Below are 19043 nucleotides of genomic sequence, written 5' to 3' on the forward strand. Positions count from 1 at the left end.
AAAACAATTGTTGCACGAATTTCTCTCTTTAAAAAAATGAAAAAGGTTTTTGGCTGGGTGGTGGTGGTGCACGCCTTTAATCCCAACACTCTGGAGTCAGAGGCAGGCAGATCTCTGAGTTTGAGGTTAGCCTGGTCTATAGAATGAGTTCCAGGACAGCCAGGACTACAGAGATAAACCCTGTCTCGAACTAAAACTTGAAAAAAAAAATCAATCTGTGTCACCTTTAGGGGTTTGTGGAAACTTACATAAGAAATAAAGTATTTCTCTGGTATTTTCTTTCCCATGTTCTAAGACATCCCTCTTCTACCCTTGGACATCAGAGCTCCTGAGCTTATGGACATCATCTCTACATGCTAATAATCTCCAGCATTAATCTCTCACTCTCTCTCTCTCTCCACACACACACAGATACATAGATGCACAGACCTATGGATAATTGTTTCTCCAGAGAAACTTTGTTATTCAGAAACTGAGGCATATGAACTCAAGGCTAGCTTGGGCTATAGATCAAGACCCTGTTTTAAAAGCTCAAAACATTAGAGGAAAAATTTTTAAATCCCTAATAAGCAAGCACCAAGACATTTGTTTGCAGATCTGACTTACATGAATTATTAAAGTTTGTTCAGACTTAAAGAATATGGTACCAGATGGTAACTTGAAGAAAAACCACTATGAATGTTAGTTACAGAGGTAAATATAACAGACTATAAATAAACTGTCCTTTCATTGTCTTAGCGAAATTGAAAGACAGTTGTGTAATTAAGAACTATAGTTTTTGGTTTATCAGATTAATATATTATTGTAAAAGAAAAGGGAAAAAGTAGAACTCTCTTGTTTCTGTATTTTATAGAAAGTGAACAATCTGAAATATGTTGTGGCTAGTTAGGGTATATACTGGAATTGTTAGAGCAACCATTAGGAAATTAATTTTAAAAACATTTTTTAAATGAAGAAATTAAAGTCAAGTGGTGGTGGCACGTGCCCTTAGTTCCAGTACTTAGGAGGCAGAGGCAGGTGAATCTCTGAGCTCCAGGACAACCAGGACTACACAGAGAAACCCTGTCTTGAAAAACAAACAAACAGAAGGAAAAAAAGATCAGGAAATAGAGAGATGGTTCAACAGTTAAGAAACTGTTCTTCCCGAGGTCAGTCTGGTCTACAGAGTGAGTTCCAGGACAGGCTCCAAAGCTACAGAGAAACCCTGACTCGAAAAAAACGAACAAACAAAGAAATAAAAAGAAACTGTTCTTCCTTGCTGCTGCTGGTGACACATACCCCTAATTCGGCACTCTCAAGCAGAGACAGGTGAATCAATGAGTTTAAGGCTCGCCTGGTCTATTAAAAAAACCAAAAAGGAAAAAAAGAAGAAAAGGACACTTGTCCTCACAGAGGAGCAGCTCTGATTGCTAGCACCCGCATGGGCAGTTCACAGCTGTGCAGAACTCCAGTTCCAGGGGATCAGCCTCCCTCTTCTGACCTCTGTAAGCACCAGGCATACATGTGGTGCAGAAACACAAACCAGGAAAACCTCATACACATAAATAAATCTTTAAAATGAAGGCATTATAATGGACAACAGAAAATATCTATTCAAAAGCATAAAGGAAGTAAAGGAGGGATTATCCGCGTTACTGAGATGCTCTGCTGTACCATCAAGGTGTGACCAAGGCAGTTTTCTTTTCTTCTCTTTCCTCTTTGAGAATCAGGCACATCTTAGAAAAAAAACAAAGCAAAGTCACCCATTCACCATTGAGTGCCTTGGAAGCTGGTGACAAAACCAAGTACAGTCCCCAAGAGAAAATGCCATTCAGGCCTGTAAAGAAACACAGGAGATGGCACTCAGGGCCGTTCCAATGGAAAGAATTATAAGAACACATTTAGAAACACGTAGACTGAGAGATGTGCCTAATCAAGGAGAAATAGGTTAAACACGTCAGTCAAAAGGCATTTGTTCTTTAATGATTGTGACTGGGCCTGTGGCTCTTACCTTTAGTACTAGCACTTGGGAGACAAAAGTAGGTGTCCCTGTGAGTTCAAGGCCATCATGGTCTATGTAGTGAGTTCCAGACCAGCTAAGGCTACAATAGTGAGATTTTTTGGTTTTTTTTTTCTGTTTATTTTTTTGAAAGGCTTAGGTTGTGAGAGTAGATAATAGGATTGATCTTCATGTTGTGTAGAGACTGGGCTCAAAGGCACAAAGGTTAAAAACAAGGGGATGGAAAGATGATGTGCTGTGTATGCTGGAGCGGGGAATCCTAGAATGAAGTGTGATCCATTTACAGTAGCTTAAAAAAGAATAAAATACTTTTAGAAATAAACATTAAAAGCTTATGTACTGAAAAAAATATCAATTACTGGCAGAAATCAAGGTAATCCTAAATAAATGGAGAATAATCTTTGTTTCTAGATTGGGGAACTCGTTAGCTTTAGGACAGCAGTGTCCTCCAGCTCCGTGTGTATGGCACTCTCTAGTCACAGTGTTCAGCAGTGAGGATCTCTAGTCCTAGCTGTCCGGGAACTGCTGTCTAGATCAAGCTAGCCTTGAACTCAGATCCGCCTACTTCTGGGGTCTGTATCAGGAGCTCCAACTGTAACTCAGAGAACAGAGAAAGCCCCTTTAACAGACCTGGGAGAGGGCTTCTGCCATTAGAGTTTAGGGAACTCTTGAGGTTGGAGGGGAAGGGGTTCTGGATTAGTGTAGGTGCTAGATTGGGTGGATATAAGGTTAAGGTAATTTAGGAAGCTGGTGTATTGTCCCACCATACCTTGGGCCTTTATATCTGGCTATGGATGCCCATTGTGAGGAAGGTAAGAGGACAACCTTCACCGAGTGGTGGGGCACACTCAGGAGGCAGAGACAGGCAGAGCTCTGAGTTTGGGACCAGCCTAGTCTATAGAGTGAGTTCCAAGACAGGCTCCAAAGCTACAGAGAAACCCTGTATTGAACCCCACCCCATCCCCCAAAAAGAGGACAACTGTCAGCCATCAGTTCTCTCCTGACTGTGGCTCCAGGGTTTGAACTAGATCATCAGGCTTGGCAGCATTTACCTCCTAAATCATTTTGCTGACTCCACACTTTTTTTTCTTTTTTGACCTTTCTCTAGAGGAAATTGTCTCCCACCTGTGAATATGATCAAATGTTAATGCCTGATGCATTGACTTTTTTTTTTTTTGACAGATGTTCTCAAACAGTGATGAAGCTGTAATCAATAAAAAACTTCCCAAAGAACTCCTGCTAAGGTACGTCTGAGCCCTAATTCTGTTTCGGTTGGTGGGGTACATCGTGTTTGCATGTTAAGCATAAACTTGTTGCTAGTGTTCTGTTCCCAGTGTTCCAGTGTCAGGAGAGACCAGCCTTCTGACACTGTCCTCTACAGATGTGTTAGGGTAAGTTCATGGCCTTCAGTGAGACTTGAAACTCACAGGCTATACCTGCTTGGTCTTTCTTATCTGGAATTTTTAATTTATTGTAACAGGGTTTTTTTTTTTTTTTGAGACAGGGTTTCTCTGTAGTTTTTGGTGCCTGTCCTGGAACTAGCTCTTGTAGACCAGGCTGGCCTCGAACTCACAGAGATGGCCTGCCTCTGCCTCCTGAGTGCTGGGATTAAAGGCGTGCACCACCACTGCGCAGTTTATTGTAACAGTGTTAAAAAAAAATTGTTAGCAGTGTTTCAACTTAGACCTGCATATGATTTTGTATCTTGACTTTGCCTTTGCCTTATAGTAAGACAGAAAATTTTCAATCCTTTGAAGAGAGATTCTAGGCCATATCATTTTCCTACTCCTTTATGTTTATATTAAAATGTTATCTGTACTGGGAACTACATGGAGTTATTTATTGCTCCCTGTTTTTAAAGCATTTTTATATTCCTTCTGTGATGTAGACTTAAATCCCCACCACCAACCTACCCCTTTGAGACAGGGTTTCTTTGTGTAGCCCTGGCTGTTTTGGAACTCGCTCTGTAGTCAGTCTGGTCTCAAACACAGAGTTCCACCTGCCTTTGCCTCTTTTGTGTTTTGATTAAAGGTGTGTACCACCAGTGCTCAGTCATTTTTTTTCCCTTTGAGACAGGATTTCACCATGTAGTCCAGGCTCACCGACTTGGAATCTCACTATATAGATCAGGCTGGCCTGGAAGTCAGGGATACCATGGCCTCTGCCTCTCAAATTCTGGGTTTAAAAGCAAGCACTGCTAGGCCTGTCCTCTTGTTTTAAAAGTGAAAAGCAATGTTTTTTTTCTTCCTTAGATTATATTTAGGATTAGGATTTTACAATGCTTTAGTTTGTAGAAACTACATTGTAGCACTGTCCATGACACAAAATGCAGCCTCCAATTTAGAGATATCTGACTTAGGAATTCCCTAGGGGAAAAAAATGACATTGGGGGAATTATTTACTGAGTCCCTGCACAGAATATTCTGTATTTATATAGGATATCATTACTGAGAAGGAAAATATATTTTCTTTTGGACATTTAACAAATTCTTGTGCTCAAGGACAGGGCAGGACAGCGGTTTCTTCCTTTCTTTTTTCTTTTTTTGAGACAGTGTTTCTCTATGTAGCCCTGGCTGTCTTGAAACTAGCTGTGGGGACCAAACTGGCCTTGAACTCAGATCCACCTGCCTCTGCCTCCACCACAACTGACCAAGATAGCTGTTTCTTAGCCCTGGCTGATCTGGAACTCACTGTGTAGACCAGGCTATCTTTGAACTCCAGATTCTGCCTCCAAAGGCCGGGATTAAAGGAATGTATGATTACTCCTGACTCTTAGCCCCTTTTTAAAAATTTGAGACAGATTCACAATGACCAAGAGACTAACCTCAAGCTTGGAGACTCCTTTGCTTTATTTAGTCGTGCCCATTACAGGAGTGCACTACTGCACTTGGGCAGAATTAGCCTTCGCTCCTTGGAATAGAGTCCTTGCATACAGTATTCAGAAGTCAGTCAAGTTTGGTCGAATTTATGTTCCCACATTCTGCATCTCTTCCTTTCCACTCTTTGTGGTCATCTGCATTTTTTTTTTTCGGATTTTATCTCTCTAAACTTACTGCCACCCATGATTTTTTCAGGGTAAAAGTCATAAAAACTCTAAAAAGTTCTTTTCATTCTGCTTTATATAGGAGACCTGATTACATGTGGATTGTAGTATTGTGTGATGTATTGGGGTGCCGTAGACAAAAAACGCTGCACAGATAAGGAGGTCTGAGTCTTCTCTGCTATCCTCCAAGCTACATGTGCTTTCAGTCACTTTTTGTTGGAGAATATTATGATATTAGACATCATTGACATGGATGGAACTATTAGAAATCAGTCTGAAGCCAGACTTGGTGGTGCATGCATTTGATCCCAGCACTCAGAGGCCAAGGCAGGTAGATCTCTGTGAGTTCAAGGCCAGCCTGGTCTACAGAGTGAGTTCCAGGACAGCCAAGGCTTATAGAGAGAACTGTGTAAAAAACAAGAACAAAAAAAAAATCAATCTGCAGTGAGTGTGACTCCTGGGAGGTGAAGGAGGAAGGGTCAGGAACTGAAGGTTATTCTCGGCTACATAGTAAATTCAAGACCAGCCTGGGCCAAAGACTCTTACTCAAACCATGAAATTAAAATAAAAAATTGGAGAGTGAATATTTTCTTGTTTTAATAATGAGCAATATTAATGTTCTACTTCATCAGTCAGAGCATGAGAAGCTTTTTTTTTTTCTGACCTCAGTAGCTTATTTATTTATTTATTGGTTTTTCAATACAGGGTTTCTTTGTGTAGCCCTGGCTGTTCTGAAACTAGACCAGGCTGGCCTGGAACTTACAGAGCTCTCCCTGTTTTTTGAGACCAGTTATAGTCCTGAACTGGCCTGAACCCCTACCAGCAAAGGCCTGGGGCGTAAAGGCATGTGCCAGCACACTGGCAAGAATGATAATTCCTAGTGAACTGTTTAACAGTTCCTCATGTTTGGATCAATAAGCTAGCTCAGCACTTGCTACAATACCCTGATGACCCACCTGAGTTTGATCTCCAGAACCCATGGAAAGTAGAGAGAGAGAATGGATTACCAAGTTGTTCTCTGATCTCTACACAAACACTCTCATTGGCAGTGTCCTGTCTCCCCCGCCCCCACTACTCATACTAAATAAACGGTATAAAATTTTTCTAAAACTAAATTTTTTGTGTGGAAGATTTAAGGCCAAAAGGTAGTAAACTGCCTTGTGAGCTCAGCTTCTGTTATCTCCATAAAGAAAGGAAGGAATGGAGGAGAGCAGGCACGTGAGATAAGAAAATACAGTTCCACTCCAGAACACACACCTCATTTGGAGGTAAGCTCGGCCCATAGCAAGTTCCAAGCCAGCCAGAACTATACAAACAAACAAGAAGATCAGAATCTCTGCTGTCTGTTGCCTTTCTTGCTCAGTACTAAGACTCAAACCGAAGGCTTTACAAATGCTAGGAAACACTCTGCAGTGAGCTATGGCCCTGGTCTATTTGTCTTCATTATGTCCTTATAGAGGTGATTTGCTTTTGAATTTTTTTATTTGTTGTTTTTGAAACAGGGTCTCCTTGTGTGGCCCTTACTGTCCTAGAATACACTATGTAGACCAGGCTAGCCTCAAAACTCACAGATCACCTGCCTCTTATTCCTGAGTACTGAGATAAAAGGCAAGCACTACCACACCCTACTGCAGTAATTTTTGAATGAGATTGTTTGTTCTCATTATTGCTTTTTATGTATATTTTATCATAGGGAAGGATGTTTTCAGTTTCTTTTGTTGGTTTTTGCTGGTTTTGAGAAAGGGTCTCCTTGTGCAGGCTTTTCCCTCTATCCCCCCACCTCCCAAGTTCTGGGATTATAGGCCAATGCCAGCCTGTTTTTGTTTTATTGATAACAGAATCTGACTCTTTAGCACAGACTAGTAAGTACAACCTTCTTGCCTTAGTTTCCCAAGTGCTGAGATTATAGACTAAGTCACCATACTTAGCTTATCATAGGTCTTGATAACTTGAGTTGTTTCATAAATTGTCTACTTTGGTATGTTATGGAAAGCATGTCATTTGTAATTTTACTGTGTTTTTCATCATCATCATTATTTTGCTTTTTTCAAGACAGGATTTCTCTGTGTAACAATCCTGACTATCCTGAAACTCACTCTGTAAACCAGGCTGGCCTTGAGCTCACAGAGATCCTCCTGCCTCTGCCTCCAGATTGCTGGGATTAAAGACCTGCACCTGGCTTTCATTATCATTTTAGGTAGAATGTTCAAGTCATGTTGAATGAAGGTGATTCTTATCTTGTTTCTGACTTCATAAAGATAATGTCTTTTTGATGTAATAACCTGATAGCCAAGAGTATTAACAGATCTGCACATTAATCTAGAGCATTACTCATTTAATATACCAAGAAACTTATAGATAGCATAATAAATAGAATTTTTGCTGTCATTTTTTGTGGCTTTACTACAAACAAACTTTTTTTACAAACAGTTGCCAGTTGTCAGATTCCAGTTTTTTTCACAATTGCTATAGTAATACACCTAAGTGATTTTTTTTCTTCTTTAAAGTCTTCTAAGTATTGTTAATTATTTTATTAGAGTAACGTTGTAGAGAATCATTGAGGTTAATAGTGTAGGCAGGGTGTGGTGGTGCACGTCTTTAATCCCAGCACCTGGGAAGCACAAGTAGGCGATTCTGATTTGAAGGACAGCCGGAGCTACATAGTGGCTCCCTAGATAGGTGGCAGTGGTGGCGCATCCCTTTAGTCCCAGCACTCTGGAGGCAGAGACAGGCAGATCTCTGTGAGTTCGAGGCCAGCCTGATCTATATATATGGAGACCTCATTTACAAATAAGCAATTCAAACTTACAGAAAAGTTACAGTGTAGAACCCAAGCTCACCTTTTTTTCTGAACGTGATACCTTACCTATCTATAATCTCAGCATCCAGGGATCTGAGACCAGGAGATCATGAGTTTGAGGTCAGCCTGATCTCTATATATGGATAGCCCATTTACAAATAAACAAACGAAAAACTGGTTTTATGAACTTGTAGGGAAGGAGGAGAAATTGACCCTCATAAATTGGTGGCGATAATGTAAAGCTAGTATAAAACTAGTATACGGGCCCGGTGGTGGTGGCGCACGCCTTTAATCCCAGCAGTCAGAGAGGCAGAGACAGGCGGATTTCTGTGAGTTCGAGGCCAACCTGGTCTACAAGAGCTAGTTTCAAGACAGGCACCAAAAACTACAGAGAAACTCGGTCTTGAAAATCAGAAACAACAACAACAACAAAAAAAAAACTATTATATGGAAAAAAACACTTGGCCGTTCTCAAAAAGCTAAATTTAGAAATATCATATCAGCATTCCCAGTTTTATTGTTATAATAATAATAAGAAGAATTGTAATGAGAACTGGTAGAATGACTCAGTGGCTAAAGGCATTCACCACCAAACCTGAAGACCTGTGCTTGATCCCTGGTACACTCTACCCATCAAATAAATTAAATGTAATAAAATAGTTGGAATGATTATAGCAGTATTACTAATAATAGTCAAAAAGTATAAATAGCCCAGTGTGGTATATCCATACACTGATCTGTTACTTTAAGTTTTTTTAATTTATTTTCATTTTTTATGTGTTCATTGATGTTTTGCCATGGGTGTCGGATTCCTTGGAACTAGAATTACAGACCATTGTGAGCTACCATGTGGGTGCTGGGAATTGAACCCAGGTCCTTTGAAAGAGCAGTCAATGCTCTTAACCACTAAGCCATCTCTCCAGCCCCGTTACTTTAAGTTAAAGAATGAATATTGTTAATTATTCTATTAGAGTAACATTGTAGAGATAGAATGCTCTCTGACCTCTATGTATGTTTTAAAACATGCTAATTGTAAGAAGTCAGTGCCGGGTGGTGGTGGAACATGCCTTTAACGTCAGCACTTGGGAGGCAAAAATAGGCGGATCTCTGTGAGTTCAAGGCCAGCCTGGTTTAGGGACTGAGTTTCAGGACAGGCTCCAAAGCTACACAGAGAAATCGTGTCTTCAAAAAGTCAGACACAAAAGGCCTTATTACTCTATTCCCAAGATAGGTAATGTCATGGAGGCAGAGCGCAGAGTAGTAGTTTTCTGAGGCTGGAGGAGTCAGTAGTACCTGGAAATGTCTGGAAGATAGTGAGGCTTTGCAGATAACTGTGCCACATGTGTGGAAGTCAAAGGACCAAATTGGGAATTGGTTTGTTCCATCCTCCATGTGAACCCTGGGCATTGAAGTCAAATCATTAGACCTATTTGCCAGGGCCCTTACTACTGCTTAAAGGTAAAGCTTTTCTTAGCTTTTCACAAATTCAAATCTCCTTAGATACCAGATAATGTTCTGTAAGCAAATTTAATCACAGATTTTTATGACACCTTGTAGCATCTTATACAGCAGTTAAGACAACACTAACATCTAGAACATGCAAGTTTCAGATAGTTCATTTGACCTAAAACTGTTTTCAACTGCCAGTAATTAACATTTCCAGCTGTAGCCAAACAGTATGATTATCTCATATAAAGTAATACACAAAAATAAACCAGGCTATCAGGTTGATTGGTTTAGGGATCTACAAGGTTTTAAGCAAATTTCTTACTGTGTTCTGTGGTAACCAGCCTCATTCTGGCTCCAAAGCTGCTTTTCCTTACAGGTACATAATGCCTACCAGCAAATACTGGATTACTGTCTTTCCTTGTTCGCTCTGAGTACAGTGGTAGTTAATATTGATTCCTAGTAAAGTCTTTTCTCAGATCTTAGCCAATTAACCTAATCCTGAAAGCAGTCACTCTGACCGAGTCTGGTCAACTAGAATGCCATGGATGCTGGAGAATCAATGGAGTCCCATGAAGGAGCCTGAGTCGCCTTCAGTTAGGGTTCCCCAAGTGTGATTTCCCTCAGCAGGCTCTTGATAGGCTTCAGATAGCATAAAGACATGTGTTGGTATGACAGTATCTGGGCCTAGATAAAATGTATAATGATCAGAGGTGTGTTTTTCAAGAGTTTTAGAGATCAGGAAGTCCAAGATCAAGGTGTTATTTTCTAGGGACAGAAGAAGGGCCCCTGGTGGTGATCTTCTCGGTACATTGTAACAGTCAGAAGAGGGGCCCTGGAGATGATGATCTCGGTAGATTGTAATAGTCAGACAGAAGAGGGACTACCTTCCCCCCCCCCCAAACAAGAGTGACCAGACTGGCATTGAACTCATAGCTTACCTCCCTCTGTTTCCCCGGTGCTGGAATTTAAGGTGTGCACCACCACCACCCAGCGGTTCACTCTTTCATAAGGACCTTATCCCCTGATAAAAGCACTATTGATCTTCCTCGTAAGCTAACTACCTCTAAAAAGTTCCAGTATAAGCTCCAGAGAAACCCTGTCTCGAAAAACAAAAACAAAACAAAACAAAAAAACCAACAACAAAAAGTTCCAATATACTTAAAAGTTTTACCAGGCTTAAGGTCTAAACTCTTATAACTGTCATTGGCAGTACATTTCTACATGGGTTTTAGAATAGAGATTAAAACTTTGACTGTATTTCTTGTGAATTCATAGAGTATAAATAGTCTTTTGCTTGTTTGATTTGTTTTGTTTTGTTTTTTGAGATATGATTGGCCTAGATCAAGATGGTCTCAAACTCAGAATTGATTGTTCAGCACTTGGGAGTCAGAAGCAGGTGGATCTCTGTGAGTTTGAAGCCATCAGGAAAGCTACGACTGTGTAGAGGGATCCTGTCTCAAAAACAAACTCATTGAGTTCATCTGCCCCTGCCTCTTAATTTTTTTTTAAATTTGGGTGGTTTTTGCCTTGTTTTGGTTTTGTTTTTACATATGCCTGTGTACCGTGTACATGACTGGTGCCTGCAGAAACTAGAAAAGGGCATGGGGTCTCCTAAAACTGGGGTTACAGACATTGTGAGAATAGTGAAAATAGTCTTTGTTTAATTGTGGATTAGAGATAATTTTCTGTGTTTCAAGTGAACAAGATTTATTATTTTTATTGAAAAATAAGAATTCTAATATCTGTACCTTTACCTCATTAAAACAATATTCTACCTTTTTTTGTTTGAGACATGATCCCACTGAATAGCTCTGGCCATCCTGGAACTCACCTATGTAGATCAGGCTGGCCTCACACTCAGAGATCCACTTATCTGCCCAGTGCTGAGATCACAGGTGTGCAGCATCATGCCCGGTGGCTCGTCCTACTTTTGCATTTCCTCAAGGAAGAACAAAAATACCCCAGGAGCTTCCTGATAATGGAACATATAGTCAGTCTGAGAAGGGAGCTCCTAGAAAGGGCATGGGAGCACTGCTTTTTTTGTAGCCTTTGTATCTGTTCATTTTGTTCTTCATCATCATCATTACAGTGAACCTGTAAGTGTAAAAAGAAGAAAGTTCTATTTCCCAGCACACTCATATACCATTTATATATTCCTTTACCACAGAACTTGGTTGTGATGGCTTTTGCATAGAAAATGGCATTGCTAATGGCCCAATATGGTCAAAAAGACATGTCATTAGTACTCCTACGGCACATTGTTTTTACTTACGTGCCTAGGTGTTTTGTCTTGCACCACATGTGTACCGTGACTGTAGAGGCCAGAAGAGGACATTCTGGGACTGGAGTTACAAGTGGTTGTGAGTTGTCATGTGGGTGCTGAGACTCAAACCAGTGCTTTTGTTTTATGCTGTTTCTTTAATGTGTGTTTTGACTTTATGTGTGTATGTGCACCATTGGCATGTCTGGTGTCCTCATCGAATCCCCTGAAATTGGAATTATATATGGTTGTGAGCCACCATGTGGATGCTGGGAGTTGAACCCAGGTTCTCTGCAAGAACAAGTGTTCTTAACCTGTGAGCCATCTCTCAGTCTCTTCTGCTTTAACTTAGAGCAATAGATCTTCTCTAGGCAGTTCAGCATAGTAATATAGTTAGTAAAGTTGTAATCAGTGGTGTAGTTTGGGTCTTAAATATCCCCCAAAGACCCATATGGTGAAGACTTGGTTCTTTGTCTTTGACCCTGTTAGGTGGTAGGACCCCAGTGGAAGGACTTTAGATTTTTCGGGGTGCTCCCTTGAGGGGGGAATATTGGATTCCTGGCCACTTCCTGCCTTTCTCTGTGCTTCCTGGCTACATAGTCCCCCCCATGCTGCACCCCACCTCACCAATGGTCTAAGCATCAACACAGCCAAGTAACTGCTATGAAATTATAATTGTTAGAGGTTTTTTTTTTTTTCCTTGAGAAAGTATAAAAATAGGGTGAGCCGCTGGGCATGGTGTTATACACTGGGCAGTGAGGGAGGTCTGACACAAGCGTATGCTGGAGAACTTAATATACACTGTAAGGTGTAAACTGAGTCAGGCTCGCACACCGACTGAATGCCATTGTGGCTAAAATAATGGTGCTGAAAGTATCTAGTTAACAAGTGGTCAGATGGCAGGTGTGGCCTCTCCAGGGAAGTGACAAGAGGATCATTTCAAAAGCACGAGAAAGCTGGGCATGGTGACACACATGCTTAACCCCAACACGACTGTGATTTTAAGACCACCCTGGTTCACAGAGTAAGTAAGGGTGTTGAGACAACCAGGGCTAATTGGAAAGACCCTGTCTCAGCCTCCCTTCCTCCTAACAAAGACAAGAAACCACAGGAGGTGAGCCAGCGATATGGCTTATCAGTGGATCCAGGTTTGATTCCCAGGATCCACGTGGTGACTTCCAGCTACCCATACCTCAGTTCCAGAGGATATTATGCCTTCTTCTAATGCCCGTAAGGACCAGGCATATAGGTTGTACAAATATATGCATTTGGGTCAAACATTTGTACTCGGAAAATAAAATAAATATGAAAGGAAACGTGAGTTGGAGGTCAACTAGGCTACATAGTGAAACCATGTCTCGGGAAAATAGCATCAAACACATGACACAGCCAGGTGTGCACCCGTAATTCCAGCACTCAGGAGACAGAGGCAGGAGAGTTACCCATTAGTTTGAGGCCAGCCTGCTTGCTGCTACTTTTTTCTTTTTAAAACTATTAATTTTATGAATGAGTGTGCTGCATGTGCACCTGCATGCTGGAAGAAGGCATCAGATCCTGTTGTAGATGGTCGTGAGCCACCATGGTAGGTGCTGGGAATTGAACCCAGGACCTCTGGAAGAGCAACCAGTGCTCTCAACCACCGAGCCCTCTCTCCAGCCCCTGCTGCTGCTTTTTACACTTTCTGTTCTTTATCCTCCTCTCTCTCCAGGGGCTAGTGGGAAAGGATGTGTATGTGCTTCTGGGGATCAAACTCAGGTCCCTGAGCATGCAAGACAATCACTTTACCAAGCTACTACCCAGACCCTAGTTTTCATTGTATTATCTCATCAAAGTTATTTTCTGGGGCTTTTGTTCGGGTATTCTGCTGACACTTCAGGATATAGAGCAGCTATGATTTTTCACCCTGTTGCTCCTAGTTCTTCTAACTCAGTTATCAGTCTCTTTTTTTTTGAGACAGGATTTTTCTGTAGCTTTGGAGCCTGCCCTGGAACTAGCTGAACTAGCCAGCCTGAATCAGGCTGGCTTCAAACTCACAGAGATCCGCCTGCCTCTGCCTCCCGAGTGCTGGGATTAAAGGTGTGCGCCACCACTGCCCAGCCTTCAGTTATCAGTCTGTTATGTGGAACAAATAAAAAGGTGTCAGAAATCTAAGATGAGCCTGGTAGTTCACTTGGCAGACTGAGGTAGGAAAATCACAAATTCAAGCCTGCTAGGGATGCAGGGTGAGTTTATGGCGTCCAGAGACCCTGTCTCAAGCTGTGAAGAGGACTGTGGACTAACACAGCAGAGCCTTCAGATAAGGGGAATTTCTTGTAACAATTCAGTGCTATTTTTCTTCTTGACACCATGTCTGAATCATTCAAACCCCTTTCTGCAGCTGGGTGGCATGGTGCATACTGGTAATTCAGCATTCCGGAAGATGAGGTGGAAGGGTCAGGAGTTCATGGATAGCCCAGCTATATAGTGAAGTTCTGCCCTACCAAAGAAAGAACAAGAAAGGAATGTTGACATCAGAACTGAAAATACTTAAATTGTGTATTTAACTGAAAATACTTAAATTGCCGGGTGGTGGTGATGCACGCGCACACACACACACACACACACACACACACTGCCTTCAGTGACTCGTGACAGAGGCATCTTGTAGGGAGTTCAGGTGATGTTGGGAAAACATGACCTACATGCAAAAGGACATTGAACTGGAGAATGTGAAAGTGGTTCAGTGTTAACTCATGGGGCATGTGCTCAACACCCTGTGCTTGATGCCCAGCAGCACACCCTCAGAGTGAAGCTAGACTCCTACTGTATACCATATCTAGTGTCGACCCCAAATAGAGAGCCTCCCCAAAAAACAAAGCATGAACTAAAATTATAAAAAATTTAGAATAAAACATAGGGGGAAGACTTTGTAACATTATACCTGACAATGATTTCTTGAGTATAAACTCCATACTCAGGAAGTGAAAGAAAACTGTGACTTGTTCTGCATCCTAATATAAAACTTGCACATTAGAAGACGTTGCAGCAATAAGGCAAGCGTAAGAACAGAAGAAACCACTTACATGTAGAAAAAGTGTAGTCTCGAGTGCACAAAGAACTTCACAGTCAGGCCACAAAGCCCACAAGCTCCCCGGTTTAACACGACTACAGGGCTTACATATACGGTTTCTGAAGAAAATGTGTAAATGGCCAAGCACATCGTGGCGTGGTGACTCAAATGGAAGCCAAGGCACGAAAAATGTCCTGAGTTTGAGGCCAATCTGGTCTACAGAGTGAGATTCTGCCTCAAAACACCAACCACAAAGGCACAGAGTTCTATCTTAGTTCATAGCCTTTAGTCTGACTGCTAAAAACAAGAAGTAATGAATGCTAACAAAGATAGGCAGTGGCCATTTCTGTTCTGGTGTTTAAAATGGTGCAGCTGATAGATAACAGAATTTGACTCTTAGGTATATATCTGAAACATTTGAAATCGGGGACTCAAATGGGTATTTGTGTTCATGGGAACAGAATTCATAGTAACAGTTGGGAAAGTAACACTAGTATCTGTGAATGAATGTATAGAACACAGTATTTATATATAATGAACTAGTATTTAACCTTACAAAGGAAATAATAGCAAGTACTTTACCCAGAGCTGCAAGTACTTTGCCAAGAGCTGCAAGGGAGATAGATAATAGACACTTACTGTCTAATAAAAAGTTTCTCTTTTGACAAGATAAAGTGACAGATTGCATAGTAAGGGCCAATGCTTAATGCTCCTGAACTATACACTTTGTATAATTAGGTCGGAGCTGGCCCACAACTGCTATGTCTTTCATTGTGGGCAGTTATTTTATTTGTTTGAAAGAACTGCTTCTGGCTGATGGAGGTGTTCATGTATATATGAACTTCAGTGTTATCATTACAGGCTAAATCCATGAGAAATTTCTCCATTTTTTTTTTCAAGACAGGGTTTCTCTATAACAGCCCTGGCCATCCTTGGAGCTAGCTCTGTAAACCAGGTTGGCCTTGAACTCTGCCTGCCTCTGCATTCTGAGTGCTGGGATTAAAAGCAGGTGCCACCACTGCCCAGCTCCAGGAGAAATTTCCTAAACAACTGTTTGGGCATGGAAAGATGACTAGCAAGGTGTGGGCGGAGACAAAGAGTATACTAGAGGGATGACTATAAGCAGTATGCAGTGATATACATAAGTTATAATGAACCCTATTAAAGTTTTTAAACACTAAAACTTTTTATTTAAAAAACTATAGATAATGTGTTTGCACACCTGTAAGCCTAGCCCTCCAGAGGCTGAGGCAAGAGGATCAGGAGTTCAAGGTCATCCTGATCAACACCACTGGGGGTGGGCAGGAAAGAATGTGAGACAGAGTGTAAGAGTGAGAGAACTGATAGTTTGTTGCCTCTGTTTTCTTCTTAGGATTTTTTCTTTCCTGGATGTTGTTACCTTGTGTCGCTGTGCTCAGGTCTCCAGGGTAAGATGGCTGACTCTGTTAGAGGGACCTTTTCTGGCTCCGAGGCTGATAGCTTCTGGAGCTGACTGGTATTTTAGGTGTTATTTGTATATTTTACAGAAGATACTATTTTACTCCAAGTAAGCCATCTATCCCATATGGTTCTATGATGGATTCTGTTTTATGTATTGTTCCTAACATTTATATATTATAAACATGGAAAACATTGACTCAGCTAATGATAACAAAACTTGATTCAACAAAATGTAGCAAAATTGTATTTTCCTGTTTTTATAGTTCTTTTTACAATGTCACATAGACATGCATACGGGTGTATTAGACTCTTATTATCTCCACATAGTCTTTCCTTCAAACATGACAGGAGAGGAGGCAAAAGCTGCAGAGTAGACCAGCATTCTTGAAGATCCCATAAAGTATTGTTTCTGTGTTAGGTGGGTGCAGGGTCTCATCAACCACCAGTGTAACTCCTGCTGCCACTGTATACGGAAATCAAACCTTAGTGTGGAAATTTCCCCTTTATGGTAATTTAAAGTAATTTCTCCATCCTGATAGCCATACTTATTTGCATACCATTTTGGAAATCATCAGCAGTGTTGTGCTTCTTCATGCTGTACGGTCTGCAAGTGCAAGCATTGTTCTTACAGTGAGCAATTTCTCTTCCTGACTCCATGTGAGCTGAAGTCATCATCCAGAGTGCTCACAAGAGAGTTTTAACTGGTTTTCTTTTAAGGAAAGAAGGGAACTGCGCCAAATGTCTTTAAGTCTGGACGGTTGGTGCATTTGTACCTGTTGCTCTCGGTAGTTAGGAATTGTTTTGGGGGTGGGCATATGCTCTTGAAGTGCTGGGGATTGTGTCTAGTGCCTGGCGTACACTGGACCAGGCCTAACACCGAGCCGTGCTGCCAACACTTTGAGGGGTTTTTGTTTTGTTTTTTAATGCAGACTCTAGGGAGGAACCTGTCATTCCTAATTTTAGGCTGAGTTCTCCATGCTTCCTGCTCCCTGAAGAACCTGGCAAGGACTAGCACACAATCCGAGATATATTTAGTCCGAGAATCTCTTAAACATGTGGTTTTTAAGAGTTTTATTTGTTTCTTCTGTAGCTAACTGTTTAAAAGAAAGAACAAAACAAAACAAACAAACAAACCACTGGAAAAATTTGAAGCCACAAAGAGAGAAGTGACGTTGGCCATGTGAGAACCTGACCTAGTTTTAGAATAACTTCTTGCTTACTGCCACACCCCAACATGTTTCTAATGACCTTATGGTAGTTACCCTTGGTTTCTCAGAATATCTAGAATTCGGTTTTGAAAATTTTAAAAGTGAGACCTGGTGGCCCAAGCTCTTAACCACGACACTTAGGAGGCAGAGTTCAAGGTCACCCAGGGCTACACAGAGAGACCTGATATCAAAAACAAAAAAACAACAACAAAAAAAAACAAACCAAAACAACAACAACCAAAAAAAACTGTGTCTGAGAAAAATGGCTCTGAATATAACCTACATTAAATTGCTTCTTAAATTTGTTTGTAATAAAGAATATTCCTAGGGGGCTGGAGAGATGGCTCAGAGGTTAAGAGCATTGCCTGCTCTTCCAAAGGTCCTGAGTTCAATTCCCGGCAACCACATGGTGTCTCACAACCATCTGTAATGAGGTCTGGTGCCCTCTTCTGGTCTGCAGGCATACACACAGACAGAATATTGTATACATAATAAATAAATAAATATTTAAGAAGAATATTCTAAAGCTGGGTGATGGTGCCACATGCCTTTAATCCTAGCAAATGAGAGGCAGAGGCAGGTGGGTCTCTCTGAATTCAAGGCTAGCCCAGTTTACAGAGTGTGAGTTCTAGGATGCCCAGAGTTATACAGAGAAACCCTGTTTCAAAAAAAAAAGAAAAGAAAAAAAGAATAGAAAGGAAGGATACTCTAGAGCTGGCTATAGTGTCTCATACCTTTATCCCTGATGTTTGAGTATCTTGGATTTGAGGACACCCCTGGGCTGCATAGTGAGACCTTGTCTCAGACACACACACACACACACACACACACACACACACACACACACACGACTGCACATTTATTGTTCTGAGCAGTACTTGACTTTTGTTATTTAATTAGGGAAGCTTTTAAAGTTTTTAAAATACCAAGTGATCCACAACAAATTATCTCTTACTGAAATCATTTCTCACCCAATCATGAATGCTGAAAAGATTAACAAATGTTCTTGCTGCCTCCAGTGTACGGAATGACTAAACAGTTTGCAGTATTAAAGTTACCCCCGAGTCCAGGGCCTGGCTTCCTAGGGCTGAGGAGGCCAAAGCAGGATGCAGCTCAGTAGTAGATGCTTGCCTAGCATGTACAAGGCCCGGGGTTATGGATCCCCAGCATGACAAGCAATAAAACAAAGCTGTCGCTGAGTCAAGTCGAACAGAACATTGATTAATTATAAAGCATACCTGAGTGAGATAATAAGGAAAACACAATTAGCGAGAAAGACCGTGTACCAGGCTCACTGCCACTACCCAGCACCGACCACCGTGCTGCAAGTGCTCGGAGATGTTATTGGTAGGGACTGAGGGAGGTTTTGGTGAGTCTCAATTGCTTGTTAGTTGAAGTGTGAATTTAAACATTCCCGGTTTTCTGTTTTCATTTCAACCTCTGCTCATTCTTTCTCTTTTTATTCAAATTAGGCCTGGAATGTCCTAGCTCTGGATGGCAGTAACTGGCAACGAATTGACCTGTTTGATTTCCAGAGGGATATTGAGGTATAATTACGTGGTGTGTGGCCCCATTTATTTCATTAGTAGTTACAGTATTAATCCTAGACATATTAATCTTTTTTTTCACTGAAGAAATTATTTTTGGTACAACTGAACTTCACGAAAGCAAAGCCTCCAATGTCCTCAGGATTTTCTGAAGTGGACATGGTGACACAGTCAGGCGGATCAGGATGGGTCGGCGGCCGTTCCGGCTGCACAGTGAGGCTGTGGCTCCAGACAAGCAATAGCTTGTT

At 41.3% G+C, this 19043-nt stretch overlaps 1 protein-coding gene across 4 annotated transcripts in view; it reads left to right on the plus strand.

The window, feature by feature from the left end:
* Positions 1–19043, plus strand: part of Fbxl20 (F-box and leucine rich repeat protein 20) — a 70637-nt gene that overhangs the window by 23077 nt on the left and 28517 nt on the right. For 2 of the 4 annotated variants that reach the window (XM_048450836.3, XM_048450837.3), the window contains exons 2-4: positions 3182–3243; positions 15973–16027; positions 18721–18795. In XM_048450836.3, coding sequence (XP_048306793.1) covers positions 3182–3243; positions 15973–16027; positions 18721–18795 — 192 coding nt within the window. Of the gene's footprint in view, positions 1–3181; positions 3244–15972; positions 16028–18720; positions 18809–19043 lie in introns of those variants that run through there. The other 2 variants (XM_085695741.2, XM_085695742.2) reach the window with 2 other exon arrangements.

This window comes from Myodes glareolus, chromosome 9, assembly GCF_982192425.1.
Source record: "Myodes glareolus chromosome 9, mMyoGla1.1, whole genome shotgun sequence".
In the NCBI taxonomy this organism is placed as follows: Eukaryota; Metazoa; Chordata; class Mammalia; order Rodentia; family Cricetidae; genus Myodes; species Myodes glareolus.